General features: G+C 40.3%; 1 protein-coding gene across 10 annotated transcripts in view; it reads left to right on the top strand.

Moving 5' to 3' along the window:
- The window catches only part of brsk2b (BR serine/threonine kinase 2b), a 179590-nt gene that overhangs the window by 113706 nt on the left and 42874 nt on the right, over nucleotides 1-23010 (top strand). For all 10 annotated transcript variants that reach the window (XM_053492633.1, XM_053492632.1, XM_053492626.1 and 7 more), the window contains exons 3-5: nucleotides 6538-6623; nucleotides 7281-7421; nucleotides 14514-14630. In XM_053492633.1, the coding sequence (XP_053348608.1) occupies nucleotides 6538-6623; nucleotides 7281-7421; nucleotides 14514-14630 (344 nt within the window). The remainder of the gene's footprint in view (nucleotides 1-6537; nucleotides 6624-7280; nucleotides 7422-14513; nucleotides 14631-23010) is intronic.

The raw sequence follows: 23010 nt of genomic DNA, 5'->3' as shown, positions 1-23010 counted from the left end.
GAATCCATTAGCAGCTCTACAGGATGGACAAACAGTTTCACACACACAGATTCGCATTACATATACGTATGGCATGTGGTAGCATGATTCAAGAAGTGGAAGGAAAAGGCAACAGGAGGGGGCAATTTATTAACCGTACTATGGGACCATGTGGTTGATGACCACCTGGTCATCAACCACCCTGGTGCCACCTCTCTATCTTCATCTTTACAGAAGATGATTTTAATTTGCCGTATTAGCCTAACACCAGCAACCTGCGATCACACAGCAGTTGAGTAGAGCAACTAATCATAAAGCTTATTTACAGGTATTGTGTTACAAACCTACACAAAGAGCTCGAAGAACAAAGCACACTGGTGAAGTGTCTACCAAACACACACTGGCACGCACTCGGATTCTCTCAATATCCTGGATTAGCGATTAATTGTTCCTTTTTTCCCGTGGTTTAAGCAGGCGGAGAAATGGAATATCCGAATCGCAGCTCATGCATGTCATCAGTTCAAATCAAATCACTTCCAGTAGCGTTCCATTCAGTGCCTTGCAGTCATTTGACCTTGTAATTTGATGGTAAACTCTGGCTTTAGGAGTCTGAAACCCCGTTCTCAAGGGAAATGAATCACTCGATAATCACTTTTGCATGCCGCTATTGCACGAGTGATAATGATTAAACATGCTAAGCCAATGAGAAAGGGCACCGAGGTGAACACTTCCACTCGGGTATAATGAGACAAAAGGAGAGAGCTACCTCGTTCCTCCTTGTATAACAAACACAGACAAGGCAATTCTAATGTTTAATAGTGATCGTGTGTGTTAGTGTGTGTGTGTGTGTGTGTGTGTGTGTGTGTGTGTGTGTGTGCTGGTGACCAAACCAGTGTGTATAAGTGATAAAAGTGCTATTACTTGATAATTGTGCCTGGTTCTAAAGTAGAGTAACAATTTACACTCCACTTAATAATTACATTACAATTATTCATTATACTGTACAGAGCAACACGGAATTTATTCCAAACACGTAACACTCCAGATATTAGAAGGACATATTGTATGTCTATATCTAGTCTGAATCAGCGTGATGTTTTGTCTTCTTGTTAATCAGATTCTTTCATTTTAAATAATCTCAAATATTATTTATAATAAATATCAGGAATATTTCTTATAAATAAAATGTAATAATAGAAATAACAGAAAACCGATGAAAAAAAATTTTCTTTCTTAATATTTAATTTTCTTATTATCCCTGTATTTATTTGTACGAAGTCAAACCGGGACTTGTGATGAACTTTCTTGTGAATAAAGGTGTAAATCCGATTGACATTTACACAAGACTTCAAGCACAGTACGGTGATAAGACTCTTAGCCGCAGTAAAATATTTAATCGGTGCGAACGCTTTAAAGAAATCTGTCTGTCTGTGCTTGAAAATCTTGAAAATGTTGAAATTCTGCGATCACTTATCGTTCTGATCGGTTTTTTTTGTTTTTTTTCCCCAGAACAACGCACAAGCTCATACTGCCCACCTTACTACTTGCACATTACAAGAACTCATTATCTCAAGTGTTTACTCCATTAAAGGGTTTCCTGGGAAACTAGCGTTTCAGACGTGAAAAAGGCGGTCTGATCATTGCTTCTTGTTTCTTAAACAGCCATGACAGAAGAAAAATCCTGTGGTTGTGGCAAAGATGTTGATCTGTTTAAAAAGAGTCAAAACTTATTGTTCTGTATGAAGCAAAGAAAACAACTAAGGAAATTGCTGAAATTATTGCAATCAGAGGTGTCTGTGAGCTCACGTGAGCGGATAGCGCTGTCCTCTGAGTGTGTTACGCCGCCCAATGGTGCGAGTAAGCAGCCTGAAAATATGCGGTCGGCTGGCGTCATGTGGTTTGGAGGAAACTGAAATCAGATGCCAGATCAGATGCATCACTGCTTTTTAAAATCAGGTTTTTCATTTTAAAGCCTCTGAACTTATGCTCTATAATAGATCTCTCTATTCACACAACCAAGGAGCAAAAGAGTATTGTGTACCTTTATAAGGTTTGTATAGTGTGTGTGGTCATGTGTGAATGGTCTGTGCAACACCGAATCTAGGGAGCAATAGGGAGCAACAGATATCACAAAAAAGCATAAAAATGATTAAAAAGCACATTGTCTAGCAATTGATTAAACCATGTTTGTCACAGACACAAAGATGCTGCTACCCGTATCAGACTCTACAACGGAGCTGATCATGACCAGGCATGTGTATCCGTACTCCACACACTCCTGTGAGTCATCTCTCTTGGTTTTCCTAATGAAGAAAAAGTGAAGCCAGGGAGACAAATGCAGGGGGGAATTTGCCATGACTGGCCACTTGATAAAGCAGCAAGTCAAGCAGAGGTTTAAAAAAGGAAGCGTTTCATTATTTATTTCGTTTTTTTCTCTCGCTTTGTCACTGAGGTCTAGGTGACAGACCTTTGAAGAATCGGGGCTTTGATGGTAAGAAAATGATTGCCGCTTGATTTGCCGAGGTGGGTGAGATGGCTTTGTCGAGACGATTGGAATTTTGTGTTTGTGTGTGTGTGTGTGAAAGCAGTGCCGCCCTGCACCTCAAGGGTCTTGGTTCAATTCTCACCTCTGGTCTGTGAGCATAGCCTGAGCATGGAAAGCACTGTTGCCTGGCACCTTCAGTGTCCAGGTTCGTCTACCACCTCGGGGTTTGTAAGCATAGAGTTTTCATGTCTTCCCGGTCTGTGTTGGGTTTCCTCTGGGTACTCCGGTTTTCTCCCACAGTCCAAAGACAAGCAGATTAGGCTAATTGGTGTCCCCAAATTGCCTGTAGTGTGTAAATGAGTCCAGGGAAGTATTACGTACTAAATTAAGCTAATTCTTGCAGTCAACTACATATGGACAGTTTGAAAGTAAAATGCAATAAATGACATTTTTGGCCTTTTTACTCATTTTTAAAAATCGACACAAAAGGTTTCTAAAACAAAATGTTTCATTTGAAAATGACTATATAACCTTATTTTGGAAGCTTTAAATGTTCATGTTTTAAGTTAAGCATTACATTTAGCCTCTTGTAATTTAAGCAAAGGCCAACTTTAAATGTGTTTAAATGTAAGGCGGCTGGGTGGTGTAGTGGTTAGCGCTGTCGTCTTGCACCTCCAGGGTCAGGGTTCGATTCCCTTCTCTGGGTGCCTGGAGTTTGCATGTGCCCGTAGTGTGTGTGTGTGTGTTTGTGTACCCTGTGATGAATTGGCACCCTGTCCAGGGTGTACCCCGCCTCGTGCCCTAAGTCTCCTGGGATAGGCTCCAGGCCCCCGTGACCCTGAATACAGGATAAAGCGATATAGAAGATGAATGGGTGAGGTGATAATATAATATTTTCTGACAGGATTTGTTCATTTTCATTGTTAAGCATGGAGCGTAAAACAGACAAGCTGAAAAAGTAATTGCTAGTGTGTGTAAGGCTGTTTGTTGACAAATGGTTTATCGGAATTTAATTATACTGATCAAGCGTTACCAATGTCCCAGGTTCAGCAGAAAGTTTGGTGGGATACTTATATGAATTTCTGGTTGACTAGTAAGTGTTAATAGTCATGCAGTCTCTAGTACAATTTTGCGTGTGAGTGGCTGGAGTAAACAGTTGTGATCTCTTTTGGTGTGTGTGTGTGTGTGTGTGTCCGTGAGATAAGCTGGCTTGTCTGGTAGATGCAGACTCTTTGTTCAGTCACCGATATGAACCCCAGGTACACGAATCTGCAGTCTTATCAACACACAGCCTGTAGAGAGCACTGGGGTGAGGAGGAGAAGCTGGTGTGAGGAGTCACTCAGCCTATAGCTATAGACTTGTAAAGAGCGCTCCAGTTCAACATATGCTAATAAATTTGCTTGCGTTCGTGCAGCTCGTATTTGTAGATCTTACATTGCAATGTAATAACTGAAATGACAGATCATTAAAAAAAAACAATATTTTGCTGTACTTGAAAGCATATGTTCTATTTTTATCTAAAGCCTAGCAGCGTACTTTAATATACAGTATATTTCATTTCATCTCTGGGCATATTTCCTCCATCTGCTGTATATAGTATAGTGGATATAAATACATACTGTATATTTTAAGAAGATGGGTTTTTAGGTCTATTGCTTCTGGGATCAAGTGAATAAATTATGAATCGTATAAATGATGCTGAGCTTTGCTGAGGTAATTGAGTTTTTGTAATTTCTTCCATCAATGAGATTTTAAAAGCAGTGAAAATGAAATCCGACGAATGCTAAGACGCTTGGCGGTAATGCTGCTTCTGCTGCGTGCCTCTGAGCAGGTGTTTACGCTTTCATTAGCATCCGGATTATCCTGGTTAGCTACATATTCCCACTGATAATCAATACCAGTCGTATCTGGTAGTATTTACAATATTGGGATATGGATTTTACCAGATGAGTTGTTGTGATACATAATGATGAAACTAACATATTTGTAGTAGTTCCATTACTGAGAATTAGACTTTGCTTACAGGCTGGACTGAATTTCAATGAAATGTTTATATTTACACTACCACTGCTTAAATATACTAATAGGGTATTTACTGTATGTGCCGATATTATTATAATGTGATTCCAGTATTTAAATGTGGTAAAAATTATTAATAATAATAATAATAATAATAATAATAATAATAATATTAATAATAATAATATTATTAATAATAATAATAATAATAATAATAATAATAATAGCTACAATATTTTCACTTTGTTGATTTTTTTTTTTTTTTATCGGAGCTGATCGGAAGACGTCTTTTAGAAGCCCCATGTTGTCCAAATCATGACTCCATTGATTTTTTACTTTTTTCAGTAAACTAAGCTGGAATTCAGTAATACCCCTATCTCACCTACACCTAAGCTTCCGCGAGGGCCGGCAAAGAAATTAAACATGTTTAATTTTTCGCGCGAAAAGATGGAAACGTACTCACAGCGCCAAAAACTCTCGGTGAATCATGATAAACCGTACTTACTGTATGGCCACTGCACGAAACCGCGTAGGTGAGATAGGGGTATAAAAGGTAGAACGGGGTATTTGTGTCTGAGACAATCTTCCCCTTAAATTGACCAACAATCCAGCCCCTTAAAACATCAAAAATGTCAGCACGCTTGAGCATGGATCTGTTCTAATCTGAAAAGATGAAGGAAACAAACAGTTGTTACAAAAATGACAATAAATTTACATTTTATCATAAAACTATGGATGCCTTATTACTCCAGATCAAGAATAACTTGGAGTTAGGAAGTGGTGACTAAAATTCCAAGGAAAATAATGTATTTAGTTAAGACTTTATTTTCTTATTACTGCCCAGTGAAATTCATTCTTTTCATATCCCAGCAAAGCTGGGGTCAGCCATGATATGGCACCCCAGAAGCGGACAGGGTTAAGTGCTTTGCTTAAGGGCCCAACAGTGTCAACTTGGTGGAGCAGGGGCTTGAACTGCCAACCTTCTGATCATTCAGTGACTCAGTACCTTAACCCTCCGAGCTACCCCTGCTCTATATATACACTACTGTGTAAACGTCTTAAGCCACCCTTTATTGCTTCATATTTCACATCCAAAGAGCCAGACCTTCTTGTATTTTCGGTCCAGTTCCCATACCTGACCAGTTTCAGAGGAATGTTTTTCGTTTGTTAAGCCACAAAGTGACCTATCAATCATTCATGCATTAAAAAAAACGTTTAACTTAAGGCACGAACCAGTGAGAATCAGGTGTAGATGATGACAGATGATCAGGCCGGTGATTAGTGCACTGGTGATGCTGAATGCTGAGTGGTTGGAACAGATGAGAGGGGAAATGAGGTTGCTGCTGAGGTTGTATAAACAACTATGTAGCCTGTCAAATAAATATTATATATATATATTTATATATACAGTTTATTTACTTTGATCTACATAATTTAATTTAATTATAATATAATATAAAATAATTATGGGTAGCTCGAGACTTTTGCACAGCACTGTAAACACATAATAGTAATATATGATGTAACTTGTGAAATTTCACAGTGGCACAATCCTGAGCTGCTGCTTGTGGAGTTTTGCATTTTCTTCTCCGAAGTTCTCCAGTTTCCTCCCACCATCCAAGTAGGTGGACAGGTTTGAAGGGAACCAGTTCAGTGCAGCTCTAAAACCTCATTCCTTCTCACCCTGACGCCCAGTGAGTGTATGTTAATGTGTGTCATGGCACCAGACCTGGATGCAGTACTCACTCCTGGTGTTGTTTCTATGGTGCTGATTAATGTTCAGCCTCTTAATGAAAGTACTGGTGCACTAATTAGACACGACTGGACAGGCTAATATCAGCGAACCGCGTCTCCGCCGCAGCGTTTTACGAAACACGCTGGAATCCGATGGTATTACAGTCATTAGTGCATTTGTTATTATGGGTCCTCTCTGTGTACTTTACTCTCAGGGGTCTGTTATTGTGTTATAACAGGCACGGAATGTAAATACTGTATTTATACACCTTTTCTGGTCGTACTGTTTCATCATTTGTTCTTTTTTTTCTCTTCGCAGGTTGAGAGGGAAATAGCGATCCTGAAGCTCATAGAACATCCTCACGTATTGAAGCTGCACGACGTGTATGAAAATAAGAAATATTTGTAAGTACCAGCATCTCTTGGGTGTTTGTCTGCGCGAATGTGTGTGTGTGAGAGTTCATGACGCGTGCCGTAGAAGAGGGCGCGCTTTGTCTTTCTCCTCGCTTGGCGCTCCACTGGTTACACCTAATGTAGTTTTCAATAATTGATAAAAGCGTCACTGTGGAAACCGGCAAGGAATTTGTTTTCTTAATATTCTGATGACACAGATGGATGGCCCAAGCGGCCGTAAAATGTTTACCGAAGAATGTTTTTACGCTCACAAATCAAGTATGAATTCATCCCTAATTTAAATTGCCCTGACAGGTAATCGCATGAGAAAATCCTTTAATCGACTAATAAATCAGAGGATCTGTGTGTCTGTTGCTTTGTGCGTCAGTGTGCAGCTGTGCGACCGCGTGTGTATGCCGCCACACGCGCGTCTGTTTGAATATGCATATGAGGATAAAGGGTGTTTGCCGTTGACACAGAGAAGGGCTATAAAAAAACATGCACGTTCACATCTGAGCCTCACATGTGGGACTTGATTAACTTGATCTGAAAAATGAAGCCTGTAAGTTCAAAAAACAATAACAGACCAAAATTCAGAATTAGAAACCAAATCCGAAGTAGAACATTTTGAAACTCTATCCCGAATATCTTTTTCTCTGTTTCTGCCAGATATTTGGTTCTAGAGCACGTGTCTGGTGGCGAGCTTTTCGACTACCTGGTAAAGAAGGGAAGATTAACGCCCAAAGAGGCCAGGAAGTTTTTCAGACAGATCATCTCGGCACTGGACTTCTGTCACAGTCACTCCATATGGTAAGTGCATTGAAATCTTTTATACAAGTAGCACTATGGCATTACACCTCCAGGGCCTCGGGGTCTGCGTGCACGGAGTTTTAATTGCACTGTTATAGTTTAATTTCGTTATACTCCTGTTTAATGACAGTAAAACCTTCTTCCTGCTCTCTTCTTTTACACACTCAGAGGTTTAGTACTGTTGCCACATGATACCAGATTTTTGTTGGAGTAGACTACAGCTAAATGTGTGCATCGAAATTGTTGTATGATGCTGCTCTGATTATCTCCCTGGCTGAACTCTTTAACCTCTCCTCTGTAACGCTCAGTGTAGGCTCAGAATGCAGATTCTACAGTTCATGTATAAATAATGAACATAGTGTTGTGGACAACTGGCTTGTGTAGTTGTAGACGTGCACTAGCTATTTTATTGGGTCATCTGGCTGCGAACGTCCCACTTTAATACGTCTTTTACACTTTTCCTTTATGCAGATCTCTTCTTAAACCAATTTATGGGAATGTGATCAAACCTGCATAGAAGCTTTAGAGCGTAGATATGCGCTAACTATTTCAATTAGGGCAGGTCACATGCCTGTTCTTTTAAAGACTCATAAATCTTTGTGAATAATAGGAGTATAACACAGTGTCGCTGCCGGAACATCTGTATGATTTAAACCCACACAAGGCTTGGCATAAACCAGATGTTTTTTTTGTTTTTTTTCCATAAATCCTACCAGGAAAAGTCCCAGAACTAGAATTTCCGGCACTGTCAGCATCATTGGTACATTACGCAATCTCAGCTAGTGATGTTTTTTTTTTTTTTCCCACACAGTTATTATTAACCGCCTTGGTGTTTTCTAACATAATTAGCTGGATATATTTTATGAAAAATATAAGGCATTTTGACCATCATAACCTTAACCAGGTCAGATAAATAAAATAAAATGACTGACAATATGGGATTGGTTTGACTTGAATGTTTTATAATCACTTCCAATATAAAAAACATTTATTTCACTTGACCTGAAGGTCCTAATCCACACATCTACTGCATCAAATTATTAGTGCACCTCCTATCTATATCTTTATTTAGGTTCGGTTACATCCTGGTTTTATCGTTTCCAATCATATCTTGTTGATGTAGGCAAGTTTATTCAGCCACTTTATATAACCAGGACTAATTGAAGCTAATAAGACAGATACTGATCTGATATCTTACTCTACAGCAAGATACAGTACAATTGTGGGAAGCTTATAGAAGTTAAAATTATTGAATAAATAAATATTTGGCTATTTATTAAATAAATATTAAAGTTATGAATATTATTAAATTAATAAAAAATTAAAGGCTGTTTCTTTAAGACAAGATTGGAAACAAAACTCTTATTTGCCTTAAAGAATTTTTAGCAAAATACTTTAATTTTGGATAAACTTCTACACAGCAACTTAAGTACAACAAAATCTATTTTGGAGAATCTATATGAATAAAAAAAAAAAAAAAATTTGTCTGAACATTGGTCGGAACTCATCATTGTCTCACGTTTCATACATTGGGGGACCCCAATAATAAATAATAATATTATTGATAACATTAAAGCTGATCAGCTTATTTTAACCTTAAACCTTTTAACTATTTCTACAAACTCTTTAACCATCAATGACGGGTACTTATGCTATATATTTTTCTTTTTAGTTTTTCCACCATATCACTATAAGACAACACTAGAAAGTATAATTTCAAAATCAGGCTTTTTGTTTGTTTGTTTGTTTGTTTGTTTTTTTTGTTTTTCTTCTTGCCTTTCCCTGATTTCATGGATCATATGGCCGGTTTTGCCACGTTTATTACTTAAGGCGACATCATTTACGTACGACGACTGCCACCTGAAGTGGAGCATTACTTAGTCATTATGAAGCATTGTTGCAAATACCAATTATCACCCCAGTGAGGCATCATGATGTTGCCTCTCTGGCAGGTCGGAGATAGATCGGCCCCCTTCGGTATGACACATGAAAGTAGTTTCCATCACCGACTGTGTCCTCAAGCTCATCTTCTATCCTCGGCTCAGAGATAAAGAGGGAAAAGCGCGTCGAAATTCGCTCCATCTGCTCTCGCTCCGCAGAGCTTAGAGCCCGGAGGGCTTCAATTAGCTGTACAACAGGAGGAAATAATCAGAGAGAAATTGAGCCCTGCAACGCAGAGCTACAAATGTTTTATCACGTTATCTATTAAGATGTCATTGCGCAATTCACAGCTTTAGCCGTCACTTTCAGAGCACATTCATGAACCTGCGGGGAGGGCTTTACTTAAAATGTCAAACTTTTAATCTTTATAATGTAGTAGGTACGTAAACCAAATATTGGTTAACTAACTATACGTTTTACAACTTTATGTAAAGCTGCTGTGTTCGATTCCCTCAAATGTAGTTTTAATCATTATAAAAACTTTTACAGCTATTTTTAATACTATTAATAGTTTTAAGTGAATGACCTACGTACTGAATTCATATTTGTGGCTGTACTGTACTCTCTTCATGCATTACTATGCTAATGCATCGAAAACATAGCCATTAGCACAATATTTGCATCTGTTTACCATTCGTCCGAGTCTAATGAAGACTCCAATCTACAGGCATATGTTTTTTTTTTTTTCCCCTGATGGATGGGTTGGAGGCCTCTCTGGATGGGTGATGGAAATGATTGAATAAATAGCACTGCGGGGTTGCTTTGTCTCTCTGGGCTCGTCTCTCCCAAATTCTTTTTCGTCCCTACTGAGCCTGAAAGCTCTTGCTAATGTGCTGTGTTGTTAGCTGTCCAATATTGTTGCAGCCAAGTGCTAAATTATGACTTTTTTTTCAGGCCCAGTTTGAGCACTAGCAGTATGGACGAGGCAGCTGCAGTTTGGTCTGTCAAACCCATCGGAAGCAAACCTGTCATGTTTAGTTCCCCTGTATTTTTGGCTGAGAGAGAAAGAGAAAGACTCAGACTAAAACTTACAGTCCTAATCTAGCGCTGACTCTGCCTGGGGAAATGATGTGACTTTTTGTCAATCACAAGTTTTGGGATGTATAAACTTCCCAAAGTAAGAACCATTTAATATGATGGAAATATCTCAACCAGATGTAATGTTACAGAAAGCAAAGTAAAAAAAAAAAGGTATATTGACGTGACGTGCAGATGCTGGATGTGAAAGTTTGCCCCCCAGCAACTGATTACAAACTAAAGTAATTAGGCTTGTGTCCCTTCGCTATCCAGCAGCATAGTGAAATTGCGACATTTCATGCACAACGTTAGGAAATGATTGAGTCCAGTTCTGAGCAATTAAAAACCTGATAATATTTTTTTTAATTCTTTAAAAGTCGATGTAACAATGTTTTTGAATTAATATATTTATGCTTTTTTTAAAGTGGAGATTTTAAACTTCTTCTACTACTATATGTTAGTAGAGTGTTATTGGAAGATTTTTTTTTTATATAAAAAATAGATTTATTAAAAAACGAATGGCTTTTTAATAAAATTTTTTTTACATTTTTACAGAATTCAACCACAGAGCCACAAATATGCCATGCTGTGGTTAGCTGTAGGCTTTCAACATCATGAATCTCATATTCATTCCATCTGTGCTGCGTACTGTATATTTGCCATTTTAAGCTCCGGAGACCCAATTCTCTTCCTGTGAGGTCATGCCATTTTCTCCCAACTATATGGTCTATACATCATTATACAATCCTCAAATGAAGCCTGATTTTAATTAAATTAAATTTTATTTGTATAGCGCTTTTAACAATTGACATTGTCGCAAAGCAGCTTTACACAATCAAAATAATTATTTAAGTTTGTATGAGATGTGAATGTGTATGAATCAAAATGATAAGACTGTCCCTGATGAGCAAGCCGAGGACGACTACGACAGTGGCAAGGAAAAACTCCCTGAGATGGTAATAGAAGAAAACCTTGAGAGGAACCGGACTCAACAGGAAACCCATCCTCATTTGGGTGTCATTGCACTTTTGCATGTTTTATTATAAAAAAAAAAAATCCCTATGATTCGTTTGATTGCAGGCTTGAAATTGCTCGTTTTTGGCACACAGAGTTTATGACTAAAACCCCAGGGCGTAACAGCAGCCTCGCTGACAGAAAGCGTGTCCTCTCCTCAAGAATGTCTTTATTGGTTCTGAGTGTTAGTGTTGGTCAGGAGGGGGTAATGACCATCCGTCTTTCTCAGCTCTTTTTTTAAAACTAGGGGGAAGGAAAGTTAATTTGAGGGGAAGGGCAGGTCAAGTGGACAGGCTAGAAACCCATAAAGATAGAAGTGTCACCAATGGGAAAGGAAACTATTTCGTAATCTCTCTCTCACACACACACACACACACACACACACACACACACACACACACACACACACACTCACACACACACACACACACACAAAAAAAAACACTTCTAACACCGCTCAGTGTAATAAAAGCATCCCGCACACTTAATAAACCACAAACTTAATACTAATCTGCAGCTTAAACCGCAGCTTTTCATGCAATAATCATAATTGTATAATCCCCAAAAAAGTAATAAATGTCCCCAAAAATTTAATAGCTATTACATTTGTGTTGATTTGTTACATTTATGCGAAGCATGTGGGAGTTTTACATTAAAATATGTGGTTACAATCCTTATCTCTTTTCAGTTTGTCTTCTACAACTTTGTACCTCTAGTGTGCATCAGTCTGAAAGGTGGATATTTAGATGAATCTGAATTTTCCCAAATTTCTCCCATGGCATTAGATTTGTGCCAAAATAATTGAATAAAAATAAAAGAATTAATAAAAAATAAATAGATTTAAAGTGAATAAAAATGATTGCAAACAAAAAACTGAATCTTCATTAAATGCAAAAAAATTGCTCCTCAGTTGTTCCAGTTTTACATTTGCCCTTTTAAAGCGGATATATCGTTTGGGCGGGTCTTACAGGATGGCTGCTTCCTTATTGGCCAGCTGTTATTCTGGAGGGTCTTACCTGGAGGGCCAGCAGGAATCACAGGGCCGCATCTTTTATTGACCATCTGTATAAATCTCAGAACAAGTTTACTGGCGAGCTGCAGTTTTTCTGGATCAAAGGCATTGTAACGCTTATACAATTTTCATGTTCGAGCGGTTGTGAGCTACGAGTAAAACAAAAATGTTTTATGTTCGTTTTAGTTTTTCTATTTTTATTCACAACTCTATATCCATACAACAACCTCAACGACTTTTCTCTCAATAGCAGCTGATCAGGGACATCTGTCTTCTGGTTTGGTGAGAACACAGGAATGTCTTCTGCACTACAATCCAGCCAATTTCAATCATTCACAGGCCATGATTTGTTTTCATTGAGGAAATTGTGTGAGACTAGTAGACCATTTCCTACCTGCTAGCCTCACAGTAGGCTTTGCAGAGAGACAGCCTTCCTGCCTTACTCCGTACCCAAATCTAACACAAAGTGGAACGGTCAGCATCCGGCTGAGCTAAATCCTTGGCTTCCTCAGAGAGAATGTGAAACATTGTCTGATCACAATCGTATCACTTGATCAGGTTATTTGAAACCCAGCAGGTGACTTCAAACCAACGGATTTCTGCGGTGAGACTTCAAAGGAGCTCGAAGCAAAAGAGATTTGATCGTTTATACAAGTAGATTGGGGATTGTGGAATCATTGGTTGCTTAAGTTATGAATATCTGTGGCCTACTTTATTGATAGCTTTAATCACAAAAAGTTCAAGTTTGAAGGCAACCCAATTAAGCGGTGATTTGTGATTAAAATGATGTAAGTGAAAAAAGCTTCTTTTTGATCTTAGATGTATTCAGAGTGTTTTGTACCTGAAGCGCTGATCATTAAATATCTGCAAGATTATTTTTAGGTCATAAAATACTATGATTAAGAAGAATGATCACATGTGGTAGAATAAGGTTGTAATGTGTCTATGTGTATACATACCTACTGTAGGATGGATGGTTCCATCTACGTGCTGCCCGGCACATTGGGCAACTGATATACATCCACTGTATCTGTGGCAGATACTTACAGGGTCGGGTTGCCAGCTCAATTGTACAGTATCTGAGCATTTGGGGGTGAAGGACCTGTCTCAAGGGTCTAATAGTGGCAATCATGCGGCATCGAAGCTCAAACCAGGGACCTCCTGGTCTTATATAAAGGGTCCAAGTGTTTATGACCTAATTTGTATTTACTTATACCCACTGATACGATATTTCGTATTACTTCTTCAAGGTCTGAGACATCAAAATCTTTATTACTCAAAAACATGAATAACAACAGAAAATCAGTTTACCAGAGTTTTAGAAGAGGCTTTCATAAAAAGCTCCTCAACCTTCTTAGTTTTTTCATTTATTTTTTATAGCGCTTATCCCTATGCAGAGGTCACTGGGGCCTGGAGCCTTTAGCCTATCCCATAAGACTTGGGGTACACTCGGACATTGTGCAAGTTCATCGCGGGGCATACACACACACACACACACACACACACACACACACACACACACACACACGATCATGTGTATCTGTGCTATTTCTTTGCCTATGTGACCTATTTTTTACATTTTTTAGTCTTGTTTGTATAGTTGATAAAAATGAACTAAAATCAGTTCATAATATGGCTGCCCATGTTGTGCTGTCAATCTGTACTACACAATCCTGACCCCCCTTATTAAAGACCAACAGCAAAACAAAAATGCCTAAAAACCTAGAAGCAACAATGGTTTTGTGTGTGTGAGAGATGGTTGTCTAGACCCTGTAAGAAGCTTAATGCCCTGTGGCAGCTTCACTACAATTTTAATGTCTGATATCGGCAAAGGTGAAAAAAAGAAAATACAATACAAGGAAACCTCCAGTGACCTGTAGTTGAAAAGACTATGCATGCTGTACGTTCATACCAATCTGGAAACTAATCTGATATTAAGAAAAGTACAAAAAAAAGGGGGCAATTACGTAAATGTTATCTATAATTAAATCTACCTTTAATCACCGTCTGTATTTAATCTACAGTAATCATTTCGATGAAATTAAAAGTCGTCCAACATCTCCATGTGTCCTGGTTTCTCATGTAAAACATTTGCCTCTTTTGTTCAGCCACAGAGACCTGAAGCCAGAGAACCTGCTGTTGGATGAGAAGAACAACATCAGAATAGCAGACTTTGGAATGGCTTCTCTGCAGGTTGGAGACAGTCTCTTGGAAACTAGCTGTGGGTGAGTCATACTTTAATAGCAGCTCTCGCAGAGTTCTGTCTCCATGGCAAAAACGATCCGTACCTTTATCGCTTGCTCCTGGTGTAACACAGAGATAATAAAAATATAAAGACGCTAAATCATAGTCATTTAAATCTTAAGTGTAGAGTTGTATAAAACCCTGTTAGGGTTAGCAGATACAATAGGATGTCTTTTTAGGTAAAGACATCCTTTCGGGGGCAAGGGGTTAACAGAATTTAATGTCTAATGCGCTTGAAAAATTCTCTACATCGTTCTCTGTGACGGTTACACAATTGTCTGTAAGCTAAGAGATTAAAAAAGATGTGGAAATTAAAAAAGAGTTCTATACGCTAGCAGCATTTAGTGTATCTGGTTAGACATAATTTAATCACTTACATGGAAAGGTTAAAAATGAGAGACACCCCTAATTAAAGGGGTTCATTTTTGAGAACACTGTTGTAAGTTGGCAGGAAGATTTGCATGCTAGCTAATGGATGGCAAAGTCTAACAATCTAGCATGTAGAATGTTAGTGGAAACAATGGGAAATGTTGTTAATGTGTTATTAAATTACTAGAAAAAGACTTGTCACAACTATCTTTGGTGATCATTGGCACCCAGCCTGTGGGGGCCAAATCCAGCCTGCCATTGCAGCACCACCTGCTGAAAAAAGTCAGCAATCAAGACGGTAGAAAAGCACCGAAACAAACACCTGTCCACCACAGCCTACCACATATGGTATCTAACAGGCAAAGAGCTCAAGGCACACATGGGATGCCACAGAGCACACATGGGATGCCCTAGACAATCAAATCTGATTCAAAGAGGCCTCACCAGGCACTAGACACTATAACAAAACCCTCAGAGGTGTTGTGGAGTCATGCTCAGATGGGGCCAGACCAGCCCACGGGGCACAAGGGGAACCTGCAGAATATTGGCCATAAAGTTTTGTGTTTTAATGTTATGACTGATCTTTGTATACCATAGTATTACTGTGTTACTCATGGTAGGGAACATGCTATGGCACTTCAGTGGTTACTGCGGTAGTATAACCTTTGTAGAGTATAATTGTGGTAACCATTACATTAACACCTTTAACATTAATAGTGCCCTTGTGCCACTGGGGTGGCTCTGGCCCCTCTGGGTGTGCCTCTGCAGGGCCTCTGTGGGTATGCCGTGGTGTTTGGCAACAAGAGGTTGACAGCATATCACTTGGGTGCTGTTGGTTGTAGGGTGGGCCCTCCTTGGATCGGAGCTGTTTCTCAAGCGCATCCCATGGGTGCTTGATTAAATTGAGATCTTAAAAGTTTGGTTGGTGGCTCTTGCCTGCTGGACCCAGTATGCAGCAGGCTGTTGTGCGTTGGATGTTCTGCTGTCTTTCTATCGTAGCCAGCATTAACTTCTTTACAGCAATATGTGCTGCATTGGCTTTTCTGTGGGATCAGATTGAGCAGGCTAGCCTTTGGTCCTCGCAGGTAACCCTTAGGTGCTCCAGTGATTCTGTCATGAGTTTGCTGGTGTATATTTAGTGATCAATGTTGTTCAGTTCAGCTGGCGGCGGTGTTGACATACGTGAACATGTATAACATATTTGACATCTTGCCATGTATTCCATACTACCATACTGTGGTTCATGGTAGAAGCATGCACCATGGTAGAGCCTTAGGAGAAATTTAGGTTCTATATCTTTTGGTGCTTATATTACTGTACCTGGTCAAGCTAAAAGTGGTTGCATTGAGTTCCTACTTCCTGATACTTTCAGTCAGTAATGTACTTGCCAGATTACTAGCTATTAATCTGTTCTTATCTTTGTGCATTAGTTCAAGTTCAAGTTCAAGTAGGCTTTATTGTCATTACAACCATATACAGTTAGTACACAGTGAAACGAAACAACGTTCCTCCAGGACCAAGGTGCTACATGCAACATAAATTTACGACATAAATTAACATAGACACTAAACTAGCTAACCAAGAGGCCTAGTTAACTGGCTAGCAGAGACAGGACAGAGAGACCTAACATAAATTACAACATAAATTAACAATAACTAACTAGCTAAGTAACATTTTTATAGACAACATAAAGTGCACGTGCAAATGTGCAAACAAGAGCAACAACAAAGTGACAGTGCGCAACCACGACATAACCGAACATAAAATATGGTGTTGAGGTAGTGGGTAAACATAAACATTCCTTAAAACAGCAGCAAGATTTGAGGAATTAGTGCAAAAATGTAGTCCAGTAATGATCATTGTGCAAAAAGATTGTTAAAAACAGTGAAGCATTTACAGGTTGGTGTGTACGATAATTTGGTGGTGTAGGTCAGTGTGTCTGCACTTGTGTTGATTAGTCAGTCCAGTCTCAATATTTTGAGGTAGTTGAGTTAAGCTGTGTGATAATGTTTGTGTTTGTGTGTGTGTGAGTGTGTTTGTGTTTATCAGTCCAGTCCCTTTTTGTTGAGGAGACGGATGGCTTGTGGAAAAAAGCTGTTGCACAGTCTGGATGTGTGTGCCCGAATGCTTCGGTACCTTTTTCCAGATGGCAGGAGTGTGAAGTGTATGTGAGAGGGGTGTGTCCGATCAGCCACAATGCTGGTGGCTTTGCGGATGCAGCGTGTGGTGTAGATGTCTTCAATAGAGGGGAGAGAGGCCCCGATGATCTTCTCCGCTGTCCTCACTATCCGTTGTAGGGTTTTGCGATCCGATATGGCACAATTCCCAAACCAGACAGTGATGCAGCCGCTCAGGATGCTCTCGATAGTTCCTCTATAGAAGGTGGTCAGGATCGGTGGTGGAAGCTGGGCCTTCCTCAGTCTTCTCAGAAAGAAGAGACGCTGTTGGGCTTTCTTCTGTAGGGAGCTGGTGTTGAGGGACCAGCTGAGGTCCTTCTCTAGGTGGACACCCAGGAATTTGGTGCTTTCGACGATTCCCACAGAGGAGCCGTTGATGCTCAGCGGAGAATGGTCGCCTCGTGTCCTCCTAAAGTCAACAACCATCTCCTTTGTCTTGTCAACATTTAGAGACAGGTTGTTGTCTTTACACCAGTCTGTTAGCCTCTGCACTTCCTCTCTGTACGCTGACTCGTCGTTCTTGCTAATGAGACCCACCACGGTTGTGTCATCAGCGAACTTAATGATGTGGTTCGAACTGTGTGTTGCTACACAGTCGTGAGTCAGCAGTGTGAACAGCAGGGGACTGAGCACACAGCCTTGTGGGGCCCCAGTGCTCAGTGTGGTGGTGCTGGAGGTGCAGTTCCCGATCCGTACTGACTGAGGCCTACCGGTCAGAAAGTCCAGGATCCAGTTGCAGAGGGAGGTGTTCAGGCCCAACAGGTTCAGCTTCCCAATCAGTTGTTGGGGGATGATAGTGTTGAATGCTGAGCTGAAATCTATGTACAGCATTCGAACATATGTGTCCTTCTTGTCAAGGTGTGTGAGGGCAAGATGGAGTGTAGTGGAGATGGCGTCGTCCGTTGAGCGGTTAGGACGGTACGCAAATTGCAGTGGGTCCAGTGAGGAGGGCAGCAGGGTCTTTATGTGTCTCATGACGAGCCGCTCGAAGCACTTCATGATGGTGGGTGTGAGTGCAACGGGACGGTAGTCATTGAGACAGGACACAGTAGACTTCTTGGGCACGGGGACGATGGTGGTGGCCTTGAAGCACGTGGGAACGACGGCGCTGCTCAGAGAGATGTTAAAGATGTCGGTGAGAACATCTGCCAGCTGTTCAGCACATTCTCTGAGCACTCTGCCTGGGATGTTGTCTGGTCCAGCAGCTTTACGTGGGTTGACTCTGCGTAGAGTTTTCCTCACCTCAGCTGTAGTGAGACACAGCACCTGGTCGTTCGGAGGAGGGGTGGTCTTCCTCGCCGCCACGTTGTTCTGCCTGTCAAACCGAGCATAAAAGTTGTTCAGCGCATCTGGGAGGGAGCCGTCACTGTCACAGGCAGGTGATGTCGCCCTGTAGTTTGTGATGGCTTGTAAGCCCTGCCACATGCGCCGTGTGTCACCGCTGTCCCTGAAGTGATTGTGGATTTTCTGGGCGTGTGCGCGCTTTGCCTCTCTGATGGCCCGAGAAAGTTTGGCCCTTGCTGTTCTGAGGGCCACCTTGTCTCCCGCTTTGAAGGCAGAGTCTCTGGTCCTCAGAAGTGCACGCACTTCCGCAGTAATCCACGGTTTCTGGTTGGGTCGTGAGATGATGCTCTTGGAGACAGTGACGTCATCGGTGCACTTGTTGATGTAGCTGGTCACTGATGACGTGTACTCCTCCAAGTCAGTGAAGTCGCCGTAAGTTGCAGCCTCCCTAAACATGTTCCAGTCAGTGCACTCAAAACAGTCCTGAAGAGCAGAGATGGCTCCTGCAGGCCAGGTTCTCACCTGCTTCAGAACCGGTTTTGAGCGCCTGACGAGTGGTCTGTATGCTGGAATTAGCATAACAGAGATGTGGTCTGAGTAGCCGAGGTGGGGGCGGGGCTCTGCCCGATATGCGCCGGGGATGTTTGTGTAAACAAGATCCAGCGTGTTTTTCCCTCTCGTTGCAAAATCCACATACTGATGGAATCTAGGAAGCACTGACTTGAGATTTGCATGGTTGAAATCTCCAGCAACAATAAACAGTCCATCCGGGTGTGTATTTTGCAGTTCACTGATCTTTGTATACAGTTCCCATAGCGCTTCCTTAGCATTAGCACTAGGTGGAATGTACACTCCGATAATGAAAACAGTGGTGAATTCCCGTGGTAAATAAAAAGGTCTGCATCTAACAATCACAAACTCCACTAGCAATGAGCAATAACTAGAAACTAGCACAGAGTTCTTGCACCATATCGTGTTGATGTAAACACATAAGCCGCCACCGCGAGTCTTACCGCACAGAGCTGCATTTCTGTCGGCGCGAAACGAGGTTAGCCCGTCTAGCTGAATAGCTGCCCGTCTAGCTGAATAGCTGCAATTAGGAAGCGTAGTCTGATAGGCTGACCTGAGGCACAATCTGACAGGAGAGATAAATAAAGGACAGCAAATACAAAAGAGCTGTTTTTCTTGAGGGTCCATAAGGGGTAGACATTTAACTAACACTCTCCATATAGCCTGACGACATTTTGTAGCTCTCTCCGGTGTTTTAGTTCTAAATTGCTCATTATTTCATCAGTGGTCCTATTATCTCAATAAAGCACTTGGAAGTATAGATGAGCAAGACATATAAAAGAGGGTGAGATAATACGTCGGTATTGTGCATGCTACAGGATCATTCCTCAGCGGCCAAAGCTTACACCTGATTCCACGTCTTTGCTTCATATTAGCGACTGCAAGCGCTGGGAAAGCACTGCGCTAGCACTAGCGTGCTGAGATTATTGATTGTCCCCTCATGGCTGCCTGGGCCATCTCTAAGCGCAGATATGACAGTTTTTAATTAAACACATTCATCTTTAGCCTCCTCGTGTGCTCTCTGCTTGACACAAATGTATTCTGTTTACCACAGCTAATGGACTTGAGTTGAATATAAAATGCTGAGCATTTCACGCATGTACGCAGTGAAACGCAATGCTTGTTTTACATAGTGTATTTTATCAGCTTTTTATTTGTAACTAAGGCTAATTTCTCATTTGGTGAATCGACCACGTTTTTAATTCACTAAGCATTCATAGTCGCTGTGCTAGATTGGTTAAGTGATTAGTGCTGTTACTAGCAGGACAGTGCAGAGCTAGCATGATCCTTCAGGTAGTGTTTATTACATTTGTAAGTGTTTTTTTTTTGTTTGTTTGTTTGTTTTTTTACCAAGTCTGGTTGTTTAACCACCTAATAAAAACAATTTTGTAGCAATGTTTAAAAAAAAAAAAAGAAAAGAAAAAAAAGCTTTCTTTCTCCCAGGTCATTCATTTAGCCTAAAGCGCTAATGTGACTAAAAAGTATAATATCCTGTGCTAATGTAACCAAAAAGGTCTATATAAATGTTTTTGGATTGAATCTCCATTACAGAGATGTGATTTCAATAATTATGGGTTAAAAGTAGTGAAAGAAAGAGCTTTTTAAAAAGAAGTGACTTAACAGTAACACACTTACACCTATGCCACATTTGTGCTGTATGTCGTTACTCTCTTATACAGTATTTCTGATATTCCATCCATCCATCCATCCATCCATCCATCCATCCATCATACTTCTCTCCCTGTCCACCTCTAGGGGACACTATGGAGGGTATCTAGGGGTATTTATTCCCTCTTTATGGCCGTGGTAGGACCTCCGGTTAATATTCACGCACTTATTCACACAATTTGGGAACACCAATTAGTTTAATTTGCATGTCTTTGGACATCAGTAGAAGGAAACCAGAGCACCCGGAGGAAACCCACCAAGTACAAGGAGAACACGTAAACTCTATGCAGTTTAGCGCATAGAGACTGCGAGGCAGGAATCAAACCTGGACTCTTGAAGTGCAAGGCCTGGAGGTGAATGCGCTACGTACTAAGCCGCTGTGCCACCCTCATACTGATATTGCTGTAAATTAATATGCATAGCCTGGGTCAAAGTAGATAGCAGATTATGACTTCTATGACTTCATAGTTAACTGCTATGACTGCCCCTTTTGTCAGTATTAAACATTATTTCTAGATCAAACAATAGACTGAATGCCTACCTTGCCATTACATGGCTGGAGCAGTACAAGTTGATTTTTTTTTACTTAGATGTGACACAAATCTGATTTATCTTAGATTTGACACACTTTCATAAGTGAACTTAGACCGGCTGCAAATCCAATATGTGGCCGTGTGACTTATCACCTGCACATACTGTACACATCTCTCATCATAATAACACCAGTAATACCGGAGCTGCAAAACCAACAAAAATGTTACATCTGGCCTTATCTCACCCTCTCACTCTGATCAGGAACAGATGATGGGCTGCCAGAATTCCAGAGCAAGTAATCTTTGCAGTAAAAGCTTCTGCTGCACTTTTTTATTTAATCGATTTTTGAAAATGTGTGCGTATGTGCTTCCACCACCAACAGTAGCACCTGCAAGGAGGATAAATTGTGAGGCTGGCTGTATTTCCTATTTCTAAGGTTCACCTCAGGGCATGGTTGCGGTTAAGGATGTATTTTTTCCCCTCAGTCAAATGAAAACACAGTTTACAGTGCTGGGCTGACTGTAACTGCTCAAATATATGTAAAAAAAAAAAAAAAAAAAGTGCTTGGCTTTTAATATAGCAGATATTGGAATGAATTCTCAATAATTTTACCAATGGAAAACAAAGCAGTTGGGGTAATGAGTGTATACATATAAGCAACCAGTTCATCATTCATGTCTAAACAGTTTAAGGAATAAAACACAACAGGATGTATTGTTGTAGGAAATAATGGTACAGCTTACAGCAAAGCGCAGTTACTGATACCTCTGGAAGATGATTATACACATTATGGTCTATAGTTACAGTTAATGTTTTGAAACCTGTTAGTTATTTTTTACGACTTATGTTATAGCAGTCATTCCATCACCAGCTGCTCTTTCTTTCAAAAAACATCTAGTTTGTCAAGACTAAGAGCACTCACTTACTCACTTATCTTCTATACCGCTTTATCCTATATACAGGGCTGTGGGGGGCTTGTCTTATCCCAGGAGACATAGGATATGAGGCGTAGTGCACCCTGGATGGGATGCGAGTCCATCACAGGACACACACATACACACACACACACACACACACACACACACATTTACACACTACTGGCAATTTGGGAACGCCAAATCTGCATGTCTCAGGACTGTGAGAGGAAACCGGAGTACCTGGAGGAAACCCACAATGCAAACTCCATGCACACAAATCCGAGATTGGGAATCGAACACGGACCCTGGAGGTGCAAGGCAACAGTGCTAACCACTAAGCTGCTGTCCATAGTTCCAACTCTGGATACTCCTTTAGAATCCTTCATTACAACTATTAAACCTGTATACAGCAGCATTTTTAAGGCTGGTTATTATAAATCGTAAATTTTGTGGCTGTTGTTAATCATGTGAATGTGATGTTGCAATAGAAAGGTTGGTTGTGCATATTTATAAGGATTGAAGCTATTGTTTTTAAAATGAACCATCACCATATGACCAAACAGATTAGAGAATTCAAGGGCAATGTGGTATGAAATATTATTTAAGCAACTAAAAATATTCCATATGTGAATTTTTAAAAAAAATATTTTTTAATTAAGACCTAATAAAATGTTTAATCTGTAATCATGTAGTAATCTGTATATTAAAGCTGATGCACTAGAGCGGGCTAATACTTTATATTTTAAGGTAACTGACAGTAATACTTAGTCGCCGAGACAGAATACATCACCTTTCCATGCATTCATTCAGTAACAATAATAGTATGATAATAGAGAGAGTTT

This window comes from Clarias gariepinus, chromosome 3 (assembly GCF_024256425.1).
Source record: "Clarias gariepinus isolate MV-2021 ecotype Netherlands chromosome 3, CGAR_prim_01v2, whole genome shotgun sequence".
In the NCBI taxonomy this organism is placed as follows: Eukaryota; Metazoa; Chordata; class Actinopteri; order Siluriformes; family Clariidae; genus Clarias; species Clarias gariepinus.
This window is presented reverse-complemented; position numbering and strand designations above follow the sequence as displayed.